Source organism: Plecotus auritus (assembly GCF_963455305.1).
Source record: "Plecotus auritus genome assembly, chromosome: 10".
NCBI lineage: Eukaryota > Metazoa > Chordata > Mammalia > Chiroptera > Vespertilionidae > Plecotus > Plecotus auritus.
The window spans coordinates 19,787,378-19,803,873 of NC_137785.1; the positions used below are offsets into that span (position 1 = coordinate 19,787,378).

General features: G+C 49.1%; 2 protein-coding genes across 4 annotated transcripts; one reads left to right on the plus strand and one right to left on the minus strand.

Annotated features, from left to right (window-relative positions):
• Positions 1-5,710: 5,710 nt before the first annotated feature.
• Positions 5,711-7,790, minus strand: ERICH4 (glutamate rich 4). Its single transcript, XM_080645540.1, has 2 exons — positions 7,577-7,790; positions 5,711-6,485 (listed from the first exon to the last, which is right to left on the minus strand). Exons 1-2 carry the CDS (start codon positions 7,748-7,750, stop codon positions 6,255-6,257), a joined length of 405 nt encoding a protein of 134 aa, XP_080501666.1. The 5' UTR covers positions 7,751-7,790; the 3' UTR covers positions 5,711-6,254.
• Positions 7,791-10,114: 2,324 nt separating this feature from the next.
• DMAC2 (distal membrane arm assembly component 2) lies at positions 10,115-16,243 on the plus strand. Of its 3 annotated transcripts, none has more exons than XM_080645542.1 (6): positions 10,115-10,167; positions 11,498-11,694; positions 12,892-12,972; positions 13,701-13,837; positions 13,942-14,104; positions 14,549-16,243. In XM_080645542.1, exons 1-6 carry the CDS (start codon positions 10,150-10,152, stop codon positions 14,724-14,726), a joined length of 774 nt encoding a protein of 257 aa, XP_080501668.1. In that variant the 5' UTR covers positions 10,115-10,149; the 3' UTR covers positions 14,727-16,243. The 3 variants fall into 3 exon arrangements, with proteins under 3 accessions (XP_080501668.1, XP_080501669.1, XP_080501670.1); XM_080645543.1 differs by having other exon boundaries at positions 11,498-11,664; positions 14,549-16,194; XM_080645544.1 differs by lacking the exon at positions 12,892-12,972 and having other exon boundaries at positions 10,126-10,167; positions 14,549-16,186.
• The last annotated feature ends 253 nt before the right edge of the window (positions 16,244-16,496 follow it).

The window sequence follows — 16,496 nt, forward strand, 5'->3', positions numbered from 1 at the left end:
GGTGTCCTTCCTCAAGGAGACCCAGCCTTCCTCTCATTCAAGGAGTTCTGGGAATTGGTTGAGGGGCTGTGACTTTCTGTTTTGATAATTCAGGTTAGGCAATTGTTCATTTAACCTAGAACATTTCTGCTTATACAGATCAAGTAAGAATTTAGATAGACTTTACATCTATTTCACCATGATCAACCAGCAAAAGCCATAGGTCTCTGAGTCAGAGAGTCAGACTATTCTGATTACTGCTTTGACTCTGCTGTTGATTAGCCTACCCACCATGTCCTTGGCAGCAACGCTACAGTGATGCATCACTTAAGGACCAGGATATGTTTTGAGAAATGCATCATTAGGCAAGTTGGTACTTGTGGGAACATCATAAAGTGCACTTACACAAACCTAGATGGCACAGCCCACTACATACCTAGGCTATATGGTATAGCCTATCACTCCTGGGCTATCAGCCTGCATGGCATGTTACTGTACTGAATACTGTAGGCAATTGTCACACAATGCTAAGAATCTGTATATGTAAACATAGAAATGGTACATACATTAACTATGGTTTAAAGATAAAAATGGTACACCTACATAGGGCACTTACTATGAATGGAACTTGCAGGACTGGAAGTTGCTCTGGGAGAGTCAGTGAGTGAGTGGTGAGTGAATGTGAAGGCTAGGACATTACTGTCCACTACTGTAGACTTCATGTAAACACTGTCCCATAAGACCTCCCCATGCTTTCTTCTGACAGGGTCACAAACAGAACATTGAAGCTATTGACACTGCTCCATGAACAGGGATGTGGACTGGATTGATTGGAAATATCGAGGAGAAATTGGCTGGGTAAGATGTAGATCACCGTATAGTGACTATCAAGAGGGAGTGAAAGGTGGCCATGAATCCTTAGGATTAAAAAATCAAGATGGAAAGATAAAGGAAAATGGGACACGAAAGGCCATAGAACGGAGGACTCAATATTTGACTTTGGAAATTTGGTTTTGTTCCATTGACCCTACGTGGCACAAAGGGCTCTCTCTCTGGCATTGACCTGATGAAAAAAATAAATCTTATCTATGCTTTACATCAGCGGTCTCCAACCGGTGGTCCGCGGACCGGTGGTCCGTGAGGTCCGAAAGGTTGACGACCACTGCTTTACATCATTACCACCTGAAAATATTTTCAAACTACCAGGACAGGCTGGCTGCACAAAGCAGCCAGAGGGGGCTTTCTAAACTTAACTCATGTCCCCTCCTGCTCAAAACAGTGCCACATTTGTGATTTAGAAGAGTGCTTCTCAAACCAAATATGCAAAAGAAGCACCTTAGAATCTTATTAAACGCACCCTGGCCAGTTTGGCTTAGTGGATAGAACGTTGGTCCTCGGACTGAAGTGTCGAGGGTTTGATTCCCAGGTAAGGAAGGGCATGTATATCAGTTGCCAGCTCAACCCCCAGTCTCCATCGCGGTGCGTGTGGGAGGCAACCAATCTGATGTGTCTCTCTCACATTGATGTTTCTCTCTCTGTCTCTCCCCCTCCCTTCCATGCTCTCTGGAAATTAATGAAAAAATACCCTCAGGTGAAGATTAACAATAACAACAACAAAAAAAGATTCTTATTGCCTAGCCGGCATGGCTCAGTGGGTGAGCATTGACCTATGAACCAGGAGGTCATGTGTTGATTCCCAGTCAGGACACATGCCGGGGTTGTGTGCTCTATCCCCAGTATGGGGCCTGCAGGAGACAGCTGAACAATGATTCTCTCTCATCATTGATGTTTCTATCGTTCTCTCCTTCTCCCTTCCTCTCTGAAATCAATAAAAATATTTAAATATATATATGTCTTTTAAAAATGAATTTTATTAAATGCATATTTTGATTCAATAGGTCTGAGGTGGGACCTGAGAATCAGCATGTCCACCAACTTCCCAGGTGATGCTGTGGCAGTGTGTTTCCCAAAAATGACCATAGCAATATTTCCTGTCCCGCATGCACTCCCCATAAAGGGTGAAGTCCATTTCCCCTTGACTTGAACTGGCCAGGACTTTGCTCTTGCCTTAACAAATGGAATGTGGCAAGAATGACTGCATGACTTCCGAGGCCATGTCGTGCAAGGTGATGTGGCTTCTTCCTGGCTCACCTTTGGGGCTCTTGCCTTTGGAACCCACCCACCGTGAAAGCCCAATCTAGCCCATGGGGAGAAACAACATGGAGAAGAACAGAAGCCCCCAGTCAACAGCCAGCATCAACAGCCAGACATGTGAGTGAATGTGCCTTTGGATGATTCTAGCTGAAGCTATCCCTGCAGATTGCAGATTCATGAGCAAAATACATGCTGTCGTTGTTTAAAAACAACTGAGTGTGGGGTTGTTTGTTATGCATCAGTAAGTAGCTGTAGCCATGCGATACTGCTGGTCCATGGACCACACTTGGGGCAGCCAGGGGTTAGATCACTAGACCATCTCCTGGCTTTTGTGTAGGATGTTTTTCTGCTTGTTACACTCTTCCCATTTCCTTTCTCTGCTTGGCTCATTTTTAATTATTCCTTCCGTTTTCCTTCAAGATCACTTTCCTCATGTTCCAGGCAGGGCCTGCTGTTATCTTCTGAGTCCTTTCAGGCACCTGTGCCTCCGCCATCCCAGTCCCCGTGTGGTGAGGGGTTTCTCCCCTTTTGCTGGGCGGAGAGGTCCAGGAGGGCAGACCTGGTGCTGACCTGGTCATTGCCGTATGTAGCTCAGTAACACTGGTATTGATGACAACACAGGTGGAACTGGCCACATCCAACCACGTTCCCTGAGTGCCTCCCCCATAGAGGTCACCTCCATGGTCCAGGCCATGGCTGAGAGCAACTCCCACCCAGATATCAGGGGCCACTCACCATGCTGTTCTTGCACAGTGAGCATTCCCTCCCGAGTCACTCCCTCCAGTCTCCCCTCCGTGCCTTTCCCCAACCCCAGTCTCTTTGCCCCAACAGACTTGGCATCTGTGAAGCATGACCTAGGCACACCTGGATGTAGCTTCCAAGAGGCCCCAGACTGCCCAGCCTCTTTCTAGAGTGCCAAGTGGGGCGAGGGGGCTCTGCTCACTTGCATGCTCTTGGGTTGTCTAGCCCAGTGGTCGGCAAACTCATTAGTCAACAGAGCCAAATATCAACAGTACAACGATTGAAATTTCTTTTGAGAGCCAAATTTTTTAAACTTAAACTTCTTCTAATGCCAATTCTTCAAAATAGACTCGCCCAGGCCGTGATATTTTGTGGAAGAGCCACACAAGGGGCCAAAGAGCTGCATGTGGCTCGCGAGCCGCAGTTTGCCGACCACAGGTCTAGCCCATTCACTGGGTACTGGTCTGACTTTCAGCATTCTCCCCAGCCTTCCTTCCTCCCACCCCGCCCCAGCAGAGCTCCCAGAAGCTTCAGACTTGGCTAAGATTGGCTAAAGAGGACCAGGTTGGGGGATTGGGCCTGAAGGCCCAACCCCACACACAAAGACCCAGTCTTAAGGAACTCAACTGGACAAAAAGAAGCAACTTGTCTTTAAGAAGGAAATCTCCATGGAGAGGAACTCAGCACCTCTTCTGCCAACACCTCACTTCTCTGTGAACATCCTCACTCCCTACCAGAAATTGCTTCGATAAGGAATTGCACAAATGGGTGTCTGGTTTTGTGAATGCCTAAATCTCTCTCCTGCAGAGATGTCTCCCCTCAGGCTGGAGCTCTCCGCCTTCTGTCTTGGGCATCTTTTCTGCAAATGTGGGCATAGGCCATAGGGACATTTACAGTCCGCTTTTCCTCAGCCACCATGCGCCAATACCTGCTTGTCTCCTGCAGGTGGAGCTGTGACTCATTTGCAGCAGCTCTGGGGACATCATAAACCCTCCCTGCTCATCTGCTCACACCCACATTCCATGGTCAGACCTCTGAAATAGTGCTGTGCAATAAAATACAATGGGAGCTATGTGTGTAATTTTAATTTTCTTGCAGCCATATTGAAAAATGTAAGAAGAAATATGAATGAGCACTTGAAAAGATGCTCAGTATCTTTACTAGTAACCATTAGGGAAATGCAAATCAAAACCACAATGAGATACCACCTCACACTCATTAGGATGACTATTGTGAAAAAAAAAAGAAAAAGGATGTGGAGAAATTGGAGCTCTGGTGTACTGTTGGCAGAAATGTCAAATGGTACAATGTTGCCAGTGGAAATGTGGTCCTTTCAGGAGGCCTCCAGGGAAGCATTCCAGAGACCAGTGTGGGAGGAGTGGTAAGGTTTACTTAAGTAAACACAAAAGGACTGTCCACGGTTCAGCTGTGGTGTCTCAGCTCCGGCCGTCCCACTGAAAGAAAAGTCCAGCCTTGTCTTCATCAAGCCCAGAACAAAGGCCAGCGGGCAGCCGGTGGTCCCTGGAGTGAGAATGCCCTTGGCAGACAGACCCGTGGTCCCTGGAGCATCTATGCTATGAATGCTGCAACTTCCTAGGGAAGCAGGCTTATGCTGCCCCGTCGATTAGGCTTAACAATGCCTGATTCCCTTTACTTCCCTTCTTTGTTCATACCTAGCTATCTACACTTGGACAGCCACTGTGGAAAACAGTCCGCTGGTTCCTCAGAAAATCAAACACAGGCCCATTCTCCCTCTTGGGAGCACGCCCACACCCTACTTCCCCCACAGGCATGCATCTCCTAAACTCTAAGGGTCCCCACACATTTGCAACCAGGGGAACAGTGGGCAGCAGCAACTCATCCTGGGCTATCCCCCCGACCCCATCTCCAAAGCACCTTTTCTCTGCCTTTTCAATGAGCCAAAGCAGCCCCACCCAGGCCCACTCCTTTCCTAGAACATTTCTAGAGAGCTAAAACAGCCCCGTCTAGGCGCTCCTGTCGCTTCTTCTATCCTAAGCCCTTCCTGGTTTCACTGTCCCCAGCTTTAATATACGTACTGTCAAAATAAAAATAAAAAATCAGCCCTACCAGGTTTGGCTCAGTGGATAGAGCACCAGCCTGTGGACTGAGGGGTCCTGGGTTCGGTTCCGGTCAAGGGCATGTACCTTGGTTGCAGGCACATCCCCAGTGGGGGGCGTGCAGGAGGCAGCTGATCGATGTTTCTCTCTCATCCATGTTTCAACTCTCTATCCCTCTCCCTTCTTCTCTGTAAAAAAATCAATAAAATATATAAATAAATAAATATAAAAAATTAAACATAGAATTACTATATGATCCAGAAATCCCACTTCTAGGTATAGACCCAAGAGAACTGAAAGCCAGGACTTGAACAGATATCTGTACACCCATGTTTATAACAGCATTATTCATCCTAGCCAAAAGGTAGAAACAACCCAAGTGTCCATGGGCAGATGACTGATGAACAAAATGTGGCATGTACACACTATGGGATATTATTCAGCATAAAAAAGAAAGACAATTCTGGCACATGCCACAACATGGGTGAACCTTAAAGACGTTGTGCTAAGTAAAATAAGTGAGACACAAAAGGACAAATACTATATAATCCCACTTACATGAGGTTCCTGGAGTAGCCAAATTTGTGGAGACACAAAGTAGAAAGGGGCTGAGGGAAGAGGGGCATGGGGAGCTGTTTAATGGGTAGTTTCAGTTTTGTAAGATGAAAAGGGCTCTGGAGATGGATGCCGGTGATGGCTGCGCAACAATGTGAATGTACTTAATTAACACTACTGAACTGTACACTTACAAAGTAAGTTAAAACCATTAATTTTAATGTACATTTTACCACAATAAAAATCTTAAACAGGTGAAATTAGTTTTAGTCATATTTTATGTATTACAATATACTCAAAATATTATCATTTCATTGTAATTTTTAATGTTATTGAAATGTTTTACATTCTTGTTGCCATACTAAGCCTTTGAAAATTTAGCATTCAGCATGTATGTTACACTTACAGTGCACCTCAGTTAGGGCCTGCCCATTTCAAGTGCTCAACAGCCACACGGAGCCAGTGGATGCCTTGCTCTCAAACCTCATCTGCAAGCATCTGCATTCTGCTTGCAAAGGCCCACATCTCCCCTGCAACACTCCTGCAGCTCATCTGCAAACACACCTGCAGTTTTTCTGAAAACGTCCCACACCACCTTCAAACACGCCCACAGCTCCAGGCCAATCCCCGAATCTCATTGCAGGCATCTTCAGAACCTTCGCAGGTTGATCTGACCTTCAAATCACTCCTCTTTGCATAAATTTTCATCAAGTTCCATATGCCAATGAGAAACACCCTGGCAGGGCCTCAGATAGTCATCTCAAAGTCGGGGAGCCGGTGGCCTGAGGCTGGGCAGGAGACCCCCAGATGTACTTCCTCTTGCTTTCCCTCTGGCTCTTCATCCTCCTCCTCTTCCTTGAAGATCTCCTCCTCCTCCTCTTCCAGGAAATCAACCAGCTCCTCCCGCAGCACCGCCATCTCCAGCCCCAAGCTACACAGCTGGCCAAGCAGCTGGACATCCACTCTGCGAAGGTTCTCCTGCCAGAGGGAAATGGAAGTCATAGGCATTCCACCTAAGAGAGTATCCTGCCTTCCTCTCCCCCATCCCACCCCCCAACCTGGGTGGGAGCAGGTCCCAGCTCAAGACCTAACAAAGATTCTTTGCTTGACAAAACTTTAGTCAGTCTCCTGTATCTTTTCCTAGGCCTACCGCTGCACCTCCTTGTTAAATCCACTTTTAGCGAGAATCCCCAGCCTCCACACCTGAATACTCTCCATATCCTATCTAATCGGGTTCCTCATCCTCCCATTTCCCCCAGGTGATGTCTGATCACCCTGGCCCCCCTTCAGCAGGAATCCTGCTGAGTCACTTTACCCAAAATGCCCCCTTTCCGTTCATGTAATTTTCTACCCACTAATCCCCAGCGGCTCCTAGGTTGTAAATTTCCACTTGCCCATGCTGTATTTGGAGGTGAGCTCTCTCTCTCTCTCTTCCACTGCACAATCCCATCACGATGGTCCCTGTACCCATCACCTTACCACCTGTAACATGTGTTCTTGGGCAGGTCCTCACTATGTCCCTGGACCTAACTGTCACCCTGCTTCTCAGTGTCTCTTGATCTGTTTCTGCATTTCATTGTCCCTCCCTGTCTCTACCTCCCTCTGTATGTGTCTGACTCCGAATCTCTTTTGTCTCTCGTTTCCCTCTCTTGTTATCTATCTCTGTGTCGCCACCTGTCTTTGTCTCTATGTCTTTCCATATCCATCTTTCTCTATTTCTCTGTCGTCCTCTTTCAGATAATCTGAGTCTGTCTCTGTTGCTATCCTCAATCTCTTCTTTCCATCTCTACCTCTTTCTTTCTGGGTCCCTCTCTGTGTCTCTGTCTCTATTCCTATCTCTCACTCTTTGGGTCTATGTGTCTGTCTCTCTGTCTCTCTCTCTTTAGCTGTGTGTGTGTGTGTGTGTGTGTGTGTGTGTGTGTGTGTGTGTGTGTGTGTGTTTATTTCTCTATTCCTGTCTCTCAATTTCTGTCTTTCAATCTCTGGCCCTTTCTATTTTCAGACATTGCCACTCATTCACTCTCCCGCACCCCTACTCTATCTCTTGCCCCTCCAAACTCCTCACTCACCAGCTCCTCCCAGATCCACAGCAGACTCTCCCTGGCACCTTCAGTGTCTGTCCCTGGGGACATGAGGGTCTGGCCAGCTCTCCATGCTGGGGGGACACCCCTCAGGGCCCTGGGGGGTGGTCCCAGCCCTGGGGGCACCAGTCCAGCCTGCCTCAGCTGTCTCCACAGCTCCATAGTCTCTGAGCAGTGGCCAGGAGCAGGAAGTAGCAAGGTCCAGAATGACCCCACCCCCTGGAGATCTGGGGGGGTGAGGGAGTAAAGGGCAGTGGAAGGGTGGTGGTAGGAGGGTCTGACATGGCGTCCCAAAGTCCATTCTTCAGTGAGAATCAGCATTTTTTTTTCTTTCTGAAATCTAACCTCAACTCTGTTCACAAGGGTCCATCTCCACCCCCAACCCCCACCCCCACCCCCACCCCCTCTCAGGCCTAACCCCTTCCTGTGTTTGGTGTCTATTGATGCCTGGCCTCATCCTGTCTAGCCCTCTCCTGAGTCCCTCCCACCACTCATTGTCAAACCCCAGGGTGGTTCTTGCCTTTCTCCACTCAGGCCACCCCAGGGCTTCCCAACCAGTCGCCTGAGGAGCCAGGAGTAGCTTCCAAGAGAATGGTCCCTCAGCAGGGCTGTCTCCGTGTCCAGGCTGCTGACTTTCACTGAGCAACCAATTCTGCTGACTCTAGACTTGCCCACAGATATTATTACTATCAGCATAGGGCCCCGCCAGGGAAAAGGTTGGAACACACTCCAGGCCTCTCTGCTAGAGCCCCTTCGTCAGGCCCAGGCGTTCGAATTCCTTTGATGTGTCAATGGCTCCTAAGTTCCTGACTCCAGTCCTGACCTCCCTCCAGAGATTCAGACCCCTGCTCAGCCTCTCCACCTGGATGTCTCAAGGTGAATATGGTCAAAACAGAACTCCCAGTCGGGACCTTCCCCATTGTATTAGTTTCCTGGTGCTGCTATAACAAATTACCACAAACGTAGCAGCTTAAAATAGCACCAAGTTATCCTCCTACAGTTCTGGAGGTCAGAAGTCTGAAGTGGGTTCACAGGGCTCGGTTCCTTCTGGAGGCTCTAGGGGAGAATGTTTCCTAACCTTACCCAGCTTCTAGAAGCCACCCACACTCCTTGACTCATAGCCCCTTCCTTGCATCACTCCACCCTCTTGCATCTACCATCAGGACTCTCCTGCCGCCGTTTTATAATACCCTCATGATTACACTGGGCCCCCCTCAATTATCCAGGATAATCTCCCCATCTCAAGATTGTTAAACTTAACCACATGTTTTGTTTACCATAGAAAGTAACATATGTACAGTCCCAGGATCAAAACATGGATATTGGAGGCGGTGGGAGGTTGGGTCATTTCCAACCTATCACACCTGTCCTTCCAAACACCTGCTATTCCCCATCTCTATCATTTTAGTTTCCCAAGCTGTTGGCCCAACCTTCAAAACAGACTCATAAACTGAACACTTCTCACCATGTCCATTGCCCCATCCCTGCTCCTGTCCCCTCATCTCTGGTCTGGATGATGACAGTAGCCTCTTTGCTGCCCCCTGCTTCCACCCTTGCCCTCTAAGATCTGTTTTCAGCCTGGCAGACAGATTTACACAAATCTGTCCTGTGAATGGAATAATATCCTACCAAGCTCACCTCCAAATACAGCTTCCTGCCCTCCTGTCTGACCCCGTCTTCTACCTCTCTTTTCAAGATGGTTCCCATCTCTGGGCCTTTGCACTGGCTGTTACACTTCCAGTGCCTGGAACATTTTCCTCCCAGAATTTTGAATGGCTGTTTCCTTCTTATCCTCCACTTAAATGTCACCTCTTCTGATGGCCCTATACCACAGTCACTCCCTATTATATTACCTGTTTTTATTTGCCTCTTATCAAATACTAGCTGAAATTATGCTGCTTATTCATGTTTCTTATCCACCCTCTCCTTGCCTGGAATGTTGACTCCCTGAGAAAGGGGCTGGGTCTGTCCTGTTCACCACGGTAACCTCAGCACCCAGAGCAGTGCCTGCCCCATGGTACATGCTCAGTAAATATCTGTGGGATGGATGGATGGATGGATGGATGGATGGATGACTAATTCTATCCACAAGGCTTCACATTGAAGCTTCACTTTTAACTCCAAACTGAAATCACAAACACATCACAATACTAATCTTGAGACCTCACCTCCTCCTCTTACCCTGAAGTCTAACCTCACGACCCACTCCGACCTTTTCCCCTTCCAGGGAAAAGAATGCTGGTCAGCTTTGGAGGTGCATCATTCCTTATTGTAAGGAGGTAGCGAGTGAGAGCTGGAGAAGAGGGAAGCTCAGGGGAACCGTGGCTGCAGTCAAAGGAAAGGAAGGTACTCTGACAGGAAGGACTGCCCACCCTCTCCTCGGGAAAGGCTAGGGTCCCATTATAAAGCCTACAGAGTGGGCGCTCAGAGCAATCCCTTTACCAAGAGTAAAAAGTGCGTGTGCCTTTAAGAGGAGACTGCAACCATAAAAAGATAAAGACAGAGCCAGGTGGGTGGGATAAGAAAGGAGCGGCCCCTTCCGGTTACATAATGTCAACAAGATGGCGGCGCCCAGGGCGGTAGGTCACGGGGTTCCTAGAATCCCCAAATTGAAGTCCGCTCGGCTGCCGCTGCCTTCGGGGCCTCTGCCGGCGCCCAGGAAGCGAGGGGCGTGGGGTAGCAGGAGGACCCCGGCTAGGCCTCGCGCTGGCAGTGGAGACGTGGCTCTTGGGGGCCGGGAAGGACGGGTGTGGATCGCAGGCTGCTGGGGAGCTTCTGAGAGGAAGAGGGGGCGGGGACTGGCAGAAAGAAACCAATAAAGAAGCAGATAATACGTTCCGATTGGCTCACCCAGCCAATCAGAGGCAGGGATGAGGGAGTCGAGGGGCCAGCGAGATTGGGACTTGCCCTGACCGGTAGTTCAGTGGTTAAAGCAACGTGTTTCCCGACCCACCGAAGGGTTGCGGGTTCGATTCTCGGCCAGGGGCACACGAATCTGGGTTGCTGGCTCGATACCCTGAGGGAGGCAACCAATCTCTATCTCCCTTCCACTCTTTCTAAAACATTGAGGGGGAAATATCCTCGCGTGAGGATTGACAAAAAAAGAGAGTGAAACCTACAAGGGAAAGGGGGTTTGGAAGGATAAGACTCCAAAGAGTCAGGGAAATTCAGGACAGTTAGGAATCTTGACGGAAACCAAAGGGATGTTGATGGGATGGGGGAACCAAAAGGAAAATACCTGGGAGGATTAAGGGGAAATTTTTCAGTATTTGTGGAGAATTTTGGAAAGAATTGGGTAAAATCAGCAATGAAGTTAGAGAAAATTAAAATAAAAGGTTGAGAGCTTATGAGGAATTTTGAGGGGACATAAAGATTTGGGCAAGTTTTTGGGAAAAAAGAGAAGTTGGTTAAAGCATAAAAAAAATTGGGGACAGGCCAAGAATACTTTGAAGAGAAGTTGAAGGAAGAGTTTGAGGGTGGTTTGAAAACAAACTAAACAAATTAAGATTATATTTGGGGGAAAGAATTTGGTTATTCAGGAAGACTAGGGAAAATTGGGTAAAATTAAGGGAAGAATTTGTGGGAAATTAATAGGTCAGATAATGGAGGTTTTGAGAGAAAATAAGCATTTGAGGGGAAAATAGAGAATTTGGGAAAACCAAGAATGTTTGGCTAAATCAAAGAGACAATTTAGGGTTAAGAGGAAGAACTTGGGGAAAACATGGAGGGGAATTTGGGAATCCCAAATGCAGAATTTGAAAATTCTGAAAGGATTTAGTGAATCAGGAACATTGTGTGTGGGGGTTGGGGGTTGGGGGGAGTGTTCATAAACCAAGAACAGAACAGAGGGGTTCAGCTCGGTCTCACAGGAGGCTCTCCAGACTCAGCCTCTCCTCTCTTCCTTCCCAGTCCCTGCACCTGGTGGCCCCCGTATGGAATTTGGGTACCAGCGGTATCCGTGGTCTGAGCAGTGCAGTGACCCCAGAGGGCAATCAGAGGAAGGGGAGGATGCTGCTCCAACTCCTGACTGACCGCTTCTATGATGTGGAGGCTTTGAGGGAGTATCTGTTCCAAAGGCAGGTGTCAAAAGTGCGCAAGGAAAATCGGTGAGAACCCCTGGCCTGCAAGACCCTACTGCTCTGCCTCACTGGTCAGAATCCATCCCTGCCCTTGCCACTCCTAGGTGGTCCTGTGGCTTCTAGTACTCGCCATGTGTCTTATACCCTTGTATGGCTCCTACCCTTCCCAAGGACTCCAGTTCATGTAGGCAACCTGCTGCCCACCATCTCCTCTTGGTCTAGCTGGCTCCTCAGACCTAACCTGGTTAACAGCAAACGCTTGATTTCCCCTAAAAGGTCTGCTTACCTCCAAGCCTTCCCCATCCCAATAAACAGCACCACTGCCCACCCAGTTGTTCCGGCCAAATTCTAAGGAGTCATCCCTGATTCCTCTGTTTCTCTGCCGTCTACATCCAGTCGGTCAATAAAATACTAGAATATCTCAAATTTGACCAGATCTCACCTCCTTCAGTGTTTGTAGCCAGAGCAGAGACTCTTCACTTTATGGTTGGATTACTGCAGTAATCTAGCTGGTCACTGTTTGCCCCTACAGTCTCTTTATAGATTACAAAGCAGCCAAAGGACTTTTTAGAAAGTAAAATTAAGAACATTACCATTTTGCTTGAAACCCTGAAACGGTTTCCTGTTGCAACTAGAATGAAAGCCAAACTCCAAAGCCCAAAACCTGGTACCTACAGAGCTTTGAGACACCTACCAGGGACTCTCCTCACCCCTGCAACATGGTGTCTTTATTGCTGTTTGTTCCACTGTCCTAATTTGAGCTGCTGAGCCTTGCACTAGCTGTTCCCCTTGGCCTGGCAGCCTCATGCCTTGACCTCTGCATTCCTTCCTGCCACTCAGATCTCTGCACAAGTTTCACCACCTCCAAGAAGCATTTCTTATCAGCCAAACTGCATTAGCCTTCTCCATCCCCACCCTGACCCAAGCCACTCCTAGTCAGTCTCTGTTCTACTCTCCTCCTGGAATTGACACTGCCTGCCACTCTGGTTTATTACTGTTTCTTCCTGTAAATTAACTTCAGAAGGGCAGGGACAGTTATCTGCCTTGGTCACCACTGCCCCCCTGTGCCCAGCACTTAGTAGTCACTCAGTTAATATTTGTAGCCTGACTCTGTGTACCCGTCAGTCCTGATACTGTGGACTCTGACCGTCTCAGCAGCACTGGGACATGGTGAGGGGTGCGGTGCTCCCCAGGCCTCACCCTCAGCTACTGTTCTCTCGGCAGATCCTTCACCGGTATCAAGAACCAATACGGCCCATACGTCGCAGGAGCCTATTTTGTCCTGAAGCAGGGAGGCGCGGTCAAGTATGACAGCAAAGGTGTCAAACGGGGATGGGGGAGGCCAAAGATGGGCTCTGTAAGCCTCAGGCTCTTCAGTCAGACAGGCTTCCCTGTGAGTTCCCCAGCCTCTGCCCCCTACTGGCTGTGGCTTGGGGCTTGGTCCCAAGCTTCCGTTTTGTCATCTGGAACATGGAATGGTAGTGTACCTAACCTATAAACACATTTTGCAATGTAAATGCTTGTAACAAAGTCTGGCATGGCACATGTGTTCAATAAACACTAGTTTCTTTTCTCTCCTTCTTCCCTCTTCCTCCTCCAACCTTTGGGAGATTCCCACCACCACCTTTTCTTTTCTTCTTGCTTGAAAAGCAAAATTTATGTAGACTTTACCTACTTCTCATCATTCTAATTAAAATTTTTACTTGGTTTGTGCATTTCCCCCAGCACCTTCCTTAGAAAAGGTTTACGTATCTGAAAATGACTCAACTTTTGCCCATCTAGAAAGGTTCTTACATTGTAGCTCTTTTACATTATCAGTAATGTCTCCAGCCCTCAGCTTCTAGGTATATAAAACTGGCCAAACATTCCATATTTGACAGGATCATCATGGGATCCAATGAGACCAGATGTGTATACCCCTTAGAACAAGAGCAGACACAGTACCATCATTGTATTATATGGGCTGGGTAGTGGTCTCAGGAGGCTGGAGGTTTGGGGACAAATGGGGTACCCACCTGGAACCTCCTTTCTAGATTCCAAGGCAAAGAGTGGATTCGGTCCACTGAGCATGGCTACTCCCCTCTCCAGTTGTTGAATTTCCAGGCAGTACCTATAGAGGCGGTGGATGCCAGTGACTGTGCCATCAACTACGAAGGCCTGGACCACCTCTGTGAGTGGGGTGGGTGGGGTAGAGATGGGCGGGGCTCTGCATTTTCCCTTTCATGGTGGGCTCCAGAGGGGTTCTCAGTGCCATCTGCCCTCTCCCTTCTGCAGTGGCCCTGAAGGAGCTGCAATCCCTGTTGCTGCAGCGCTGTCCCCATGTGGATGACTGGTGTCTCAGCCGCCTCCACCAGCTGGCCAATTCATTGCAGGAGCTCTCGCTGGCTGGTTGCCCCCGAATCTCCGAAAGGGGCCTCGCCTGCCTCCATCACCTCCAGTAAGACCTCAGCTCAGCCTATCCCCTAACCCCACACTCCCACCCCCCGAGCCAGGGCAGGGGCTCCCACCCAGCTCACATATGGGAAAGTGGGGCAGGAGCAGTGTCAGGCAGTTCCCTGTCTCCCTGCCTCCGTGACAAACCTAGTGTTTGTGGTGGGTAAGCACAGATAAGCAGTGGCAGTGAGTCTGGGGGAATTAAAGGACTCCCTAGTTTTTCTTTTGGTTTTAATGAAAACTCCATGATATTTACACTGTTGTAGAACCATAGGAGCCAGAGGTGTCTATTTGTAATTAACACAATGGATTCATGGATTTGGGCATTCTCTAGACAGTTAAAAGATTTTTTAAGAAGCTAGGGGTTGAATGGGGGCCAGTGCACCCCCTCCATACACTCTCACAGATGCTGTCCTTATGCGGGCCTTCCCCCTTCTTGATTCCTCAGGAACCTCCGCAGGCTGGACATCTCAGACCTACCTGCTGTGTCCAACCCAGGCCTCATTCAGATCTTGGTGGAGGAGATGCTGCCCAAGTGCGAGGTTCTGGGGGCTGACTGGGCCCAAGGCCTGAAGTCGGGGCCGCAAGAGCAGTCTCGGGACACAGCCAGCCCCATCCCTACCTAGTCACAGCCCCTCCCCATCCGGATGGATCTCAGCCAGGCTGTGTGGAGTCTCTGACAGTTGTACTTCTGGCTTCCAGTTGGGCTCACTCATTGTGGGGGTTGGGGTGGGACGAGGGATGTGGCACTGGCGGGTCAGGGGGGAGGAGAGCAGGTGATCCCCACCTCATGGACTGGCTACACTCTGGACTGAAGGTCACAGCTCCTGTCATCCTGTCAGGCAGCCTTTCCCACATACTTCTAGTTCTAGTAACTTCCTGCCTGGCCAGGCCTGGGGCAGGTAAGGACTCTCGGTTGCAAATAGCCCCAGGGAGCTGCATTCTCTCTTGTGGCCTCCCCACTTTGCCCACTACTGTGTCAAGACTTCTCAAATTAACCTTTTAAGTATGCTGTTTCCTATCGCAACCCTACAATATAGGGGTGCTCCTGGTATCCCAAAGGAATGGTTATTCCGTGTGGGACTAGTCAGTTCACTGCAGGGTATAGCATCCCTTGCCCACACTCACTAAATGCCAGTAGCATCCCCAGTCCTATGGTGTTCTAGCTTATTGACTGACTTAGCTTCAGATTCAACTTTTTATCTGCAGTGAAAACTGATCTGGGCCTTTGAAATATTTTTCCTTTGTTAACTGGCATAAGCCTTGTCAGTAGGAGGCGCTCAAGAGACTTTGCAGGAAGCAAGGCTTTTGCTTCCTGGTTCCTGTTCATGTGTGCAGGCTCCTGCCTCGCTAGCTCTCTGGTGGCTTCTCCATTGCCGGGGGGGGGGGGGGGGGGGGGGGGGGGGGGGGGGGGGGTCAGCAGCCTCCCCTGAAACCCCACCCTGCCCCACCTGGCAGTTTCCTAGAGGCGTATTTCACTGGGCTACCTCCGGTGAATGACTCCACCATACCCCAGAGGTGATTTCCAAAGCACCTTACCGGTGAATCCCTCGTCACTTCAATTCGCTGTTGGAGTCAATAATTCTTTATATTAAACGTTCCCTGTTCCGATTGCTGGGGTTTTTCCCCCCTCTCCTGATTGGATCCAAACTGGTACGGCATTGGTATCCAGAGTGTTCCAGGAGATAGGCTCACGGAGATGGGACTGACATCCATGGCATGCAGTCACAGTCAGGCCATCACGGGTTTATTGTGATGAGGTGCAGCTGAAGCACGAGCCCCAGGAGCCCCTCTGGCTGCAACACTTGACTGCTGTGGCAGTGGTGACCATTCTAAAGATAGGCACTAGACAGGTTCTCTGCGGTGCCCTGGAGTGCCTACAGACAGACAAGGACCAGCTCGGGTCTGCCACCTCAGCTCACATCACTGAGAACTGAAGCACTTCTGTGACAGCCCCCTAAGGTTAGTTCTCATAGCCGCAGGGCTGAGAGTCCTGAAAATGCAACACAGCACTGAAGTCTGCAGGTTGATGGTTGAATTCATCTCATGTGAAAGTGAGGGTGCTGACTGGTAAACAGTGAGATCTTGAAATTTCGAATGCGGTTGTCTGGTTGGACCACAAGAAACACGATCTTGAAAACCCACCTCACTCAGCCTCCTTAGCAGCATCTGAGGAGACCACCAGTCTTCCTGTGCTTGAAACCCCAGGGATGTAATGGGAAAGAAGCCTTGAGAGTGTCCATTGTCAAGAGTCATCACAAGCACCCTGCTATCACTACACCCATAAATACCCTGGGCCAAATCTCAGCATGCCCCAGGGGACAGGTGCTCACTATGACCCAGGAGCAACAGCTTATACACTAAAATACTTGTACAGTCAGAAACCTGGGGAGCCC

What these genes read in the sequence shown, in the direction of transcription:
- ERICH4 (XM_080645540.1), bottom strand. Translation starts at nt 7,750, where the DNA reads ATGGAGCTGTGGAGACAGCTGAGGCAGGCTGGACTGGTGCCCCCAGGG. An exon ending in TGTGGATCTGGGAGGAGCTG is followed by an intron (nt 6,486 to 7,576) that starts GTGAGTGAGGAG and finishes TCCCTCTGGCAG; the next exon opens with GAGAACCTTCGCAGAGTGGA.
- DMAC2 (XM_080645542.1), top strand. An exon ending in AAAGTGCGCAAGGAAAATCG is followed by an intron (nt 11,695 to 12,891) that starts GTGAGAACCCCT and finishes TTCTCTCGGCAG; the next exon opens with ATCCTTCACCGGTATCAAGA. An exon ending in AAGCAGGGAGGCGCGGTCAA is followed by an intron (nt 12,973 to 13,700) that starts GTATGACAGCAA and finishes CCTCCTTTCTAG; the next exon opens with ATTCCAAGGCAAAGAGTGGA.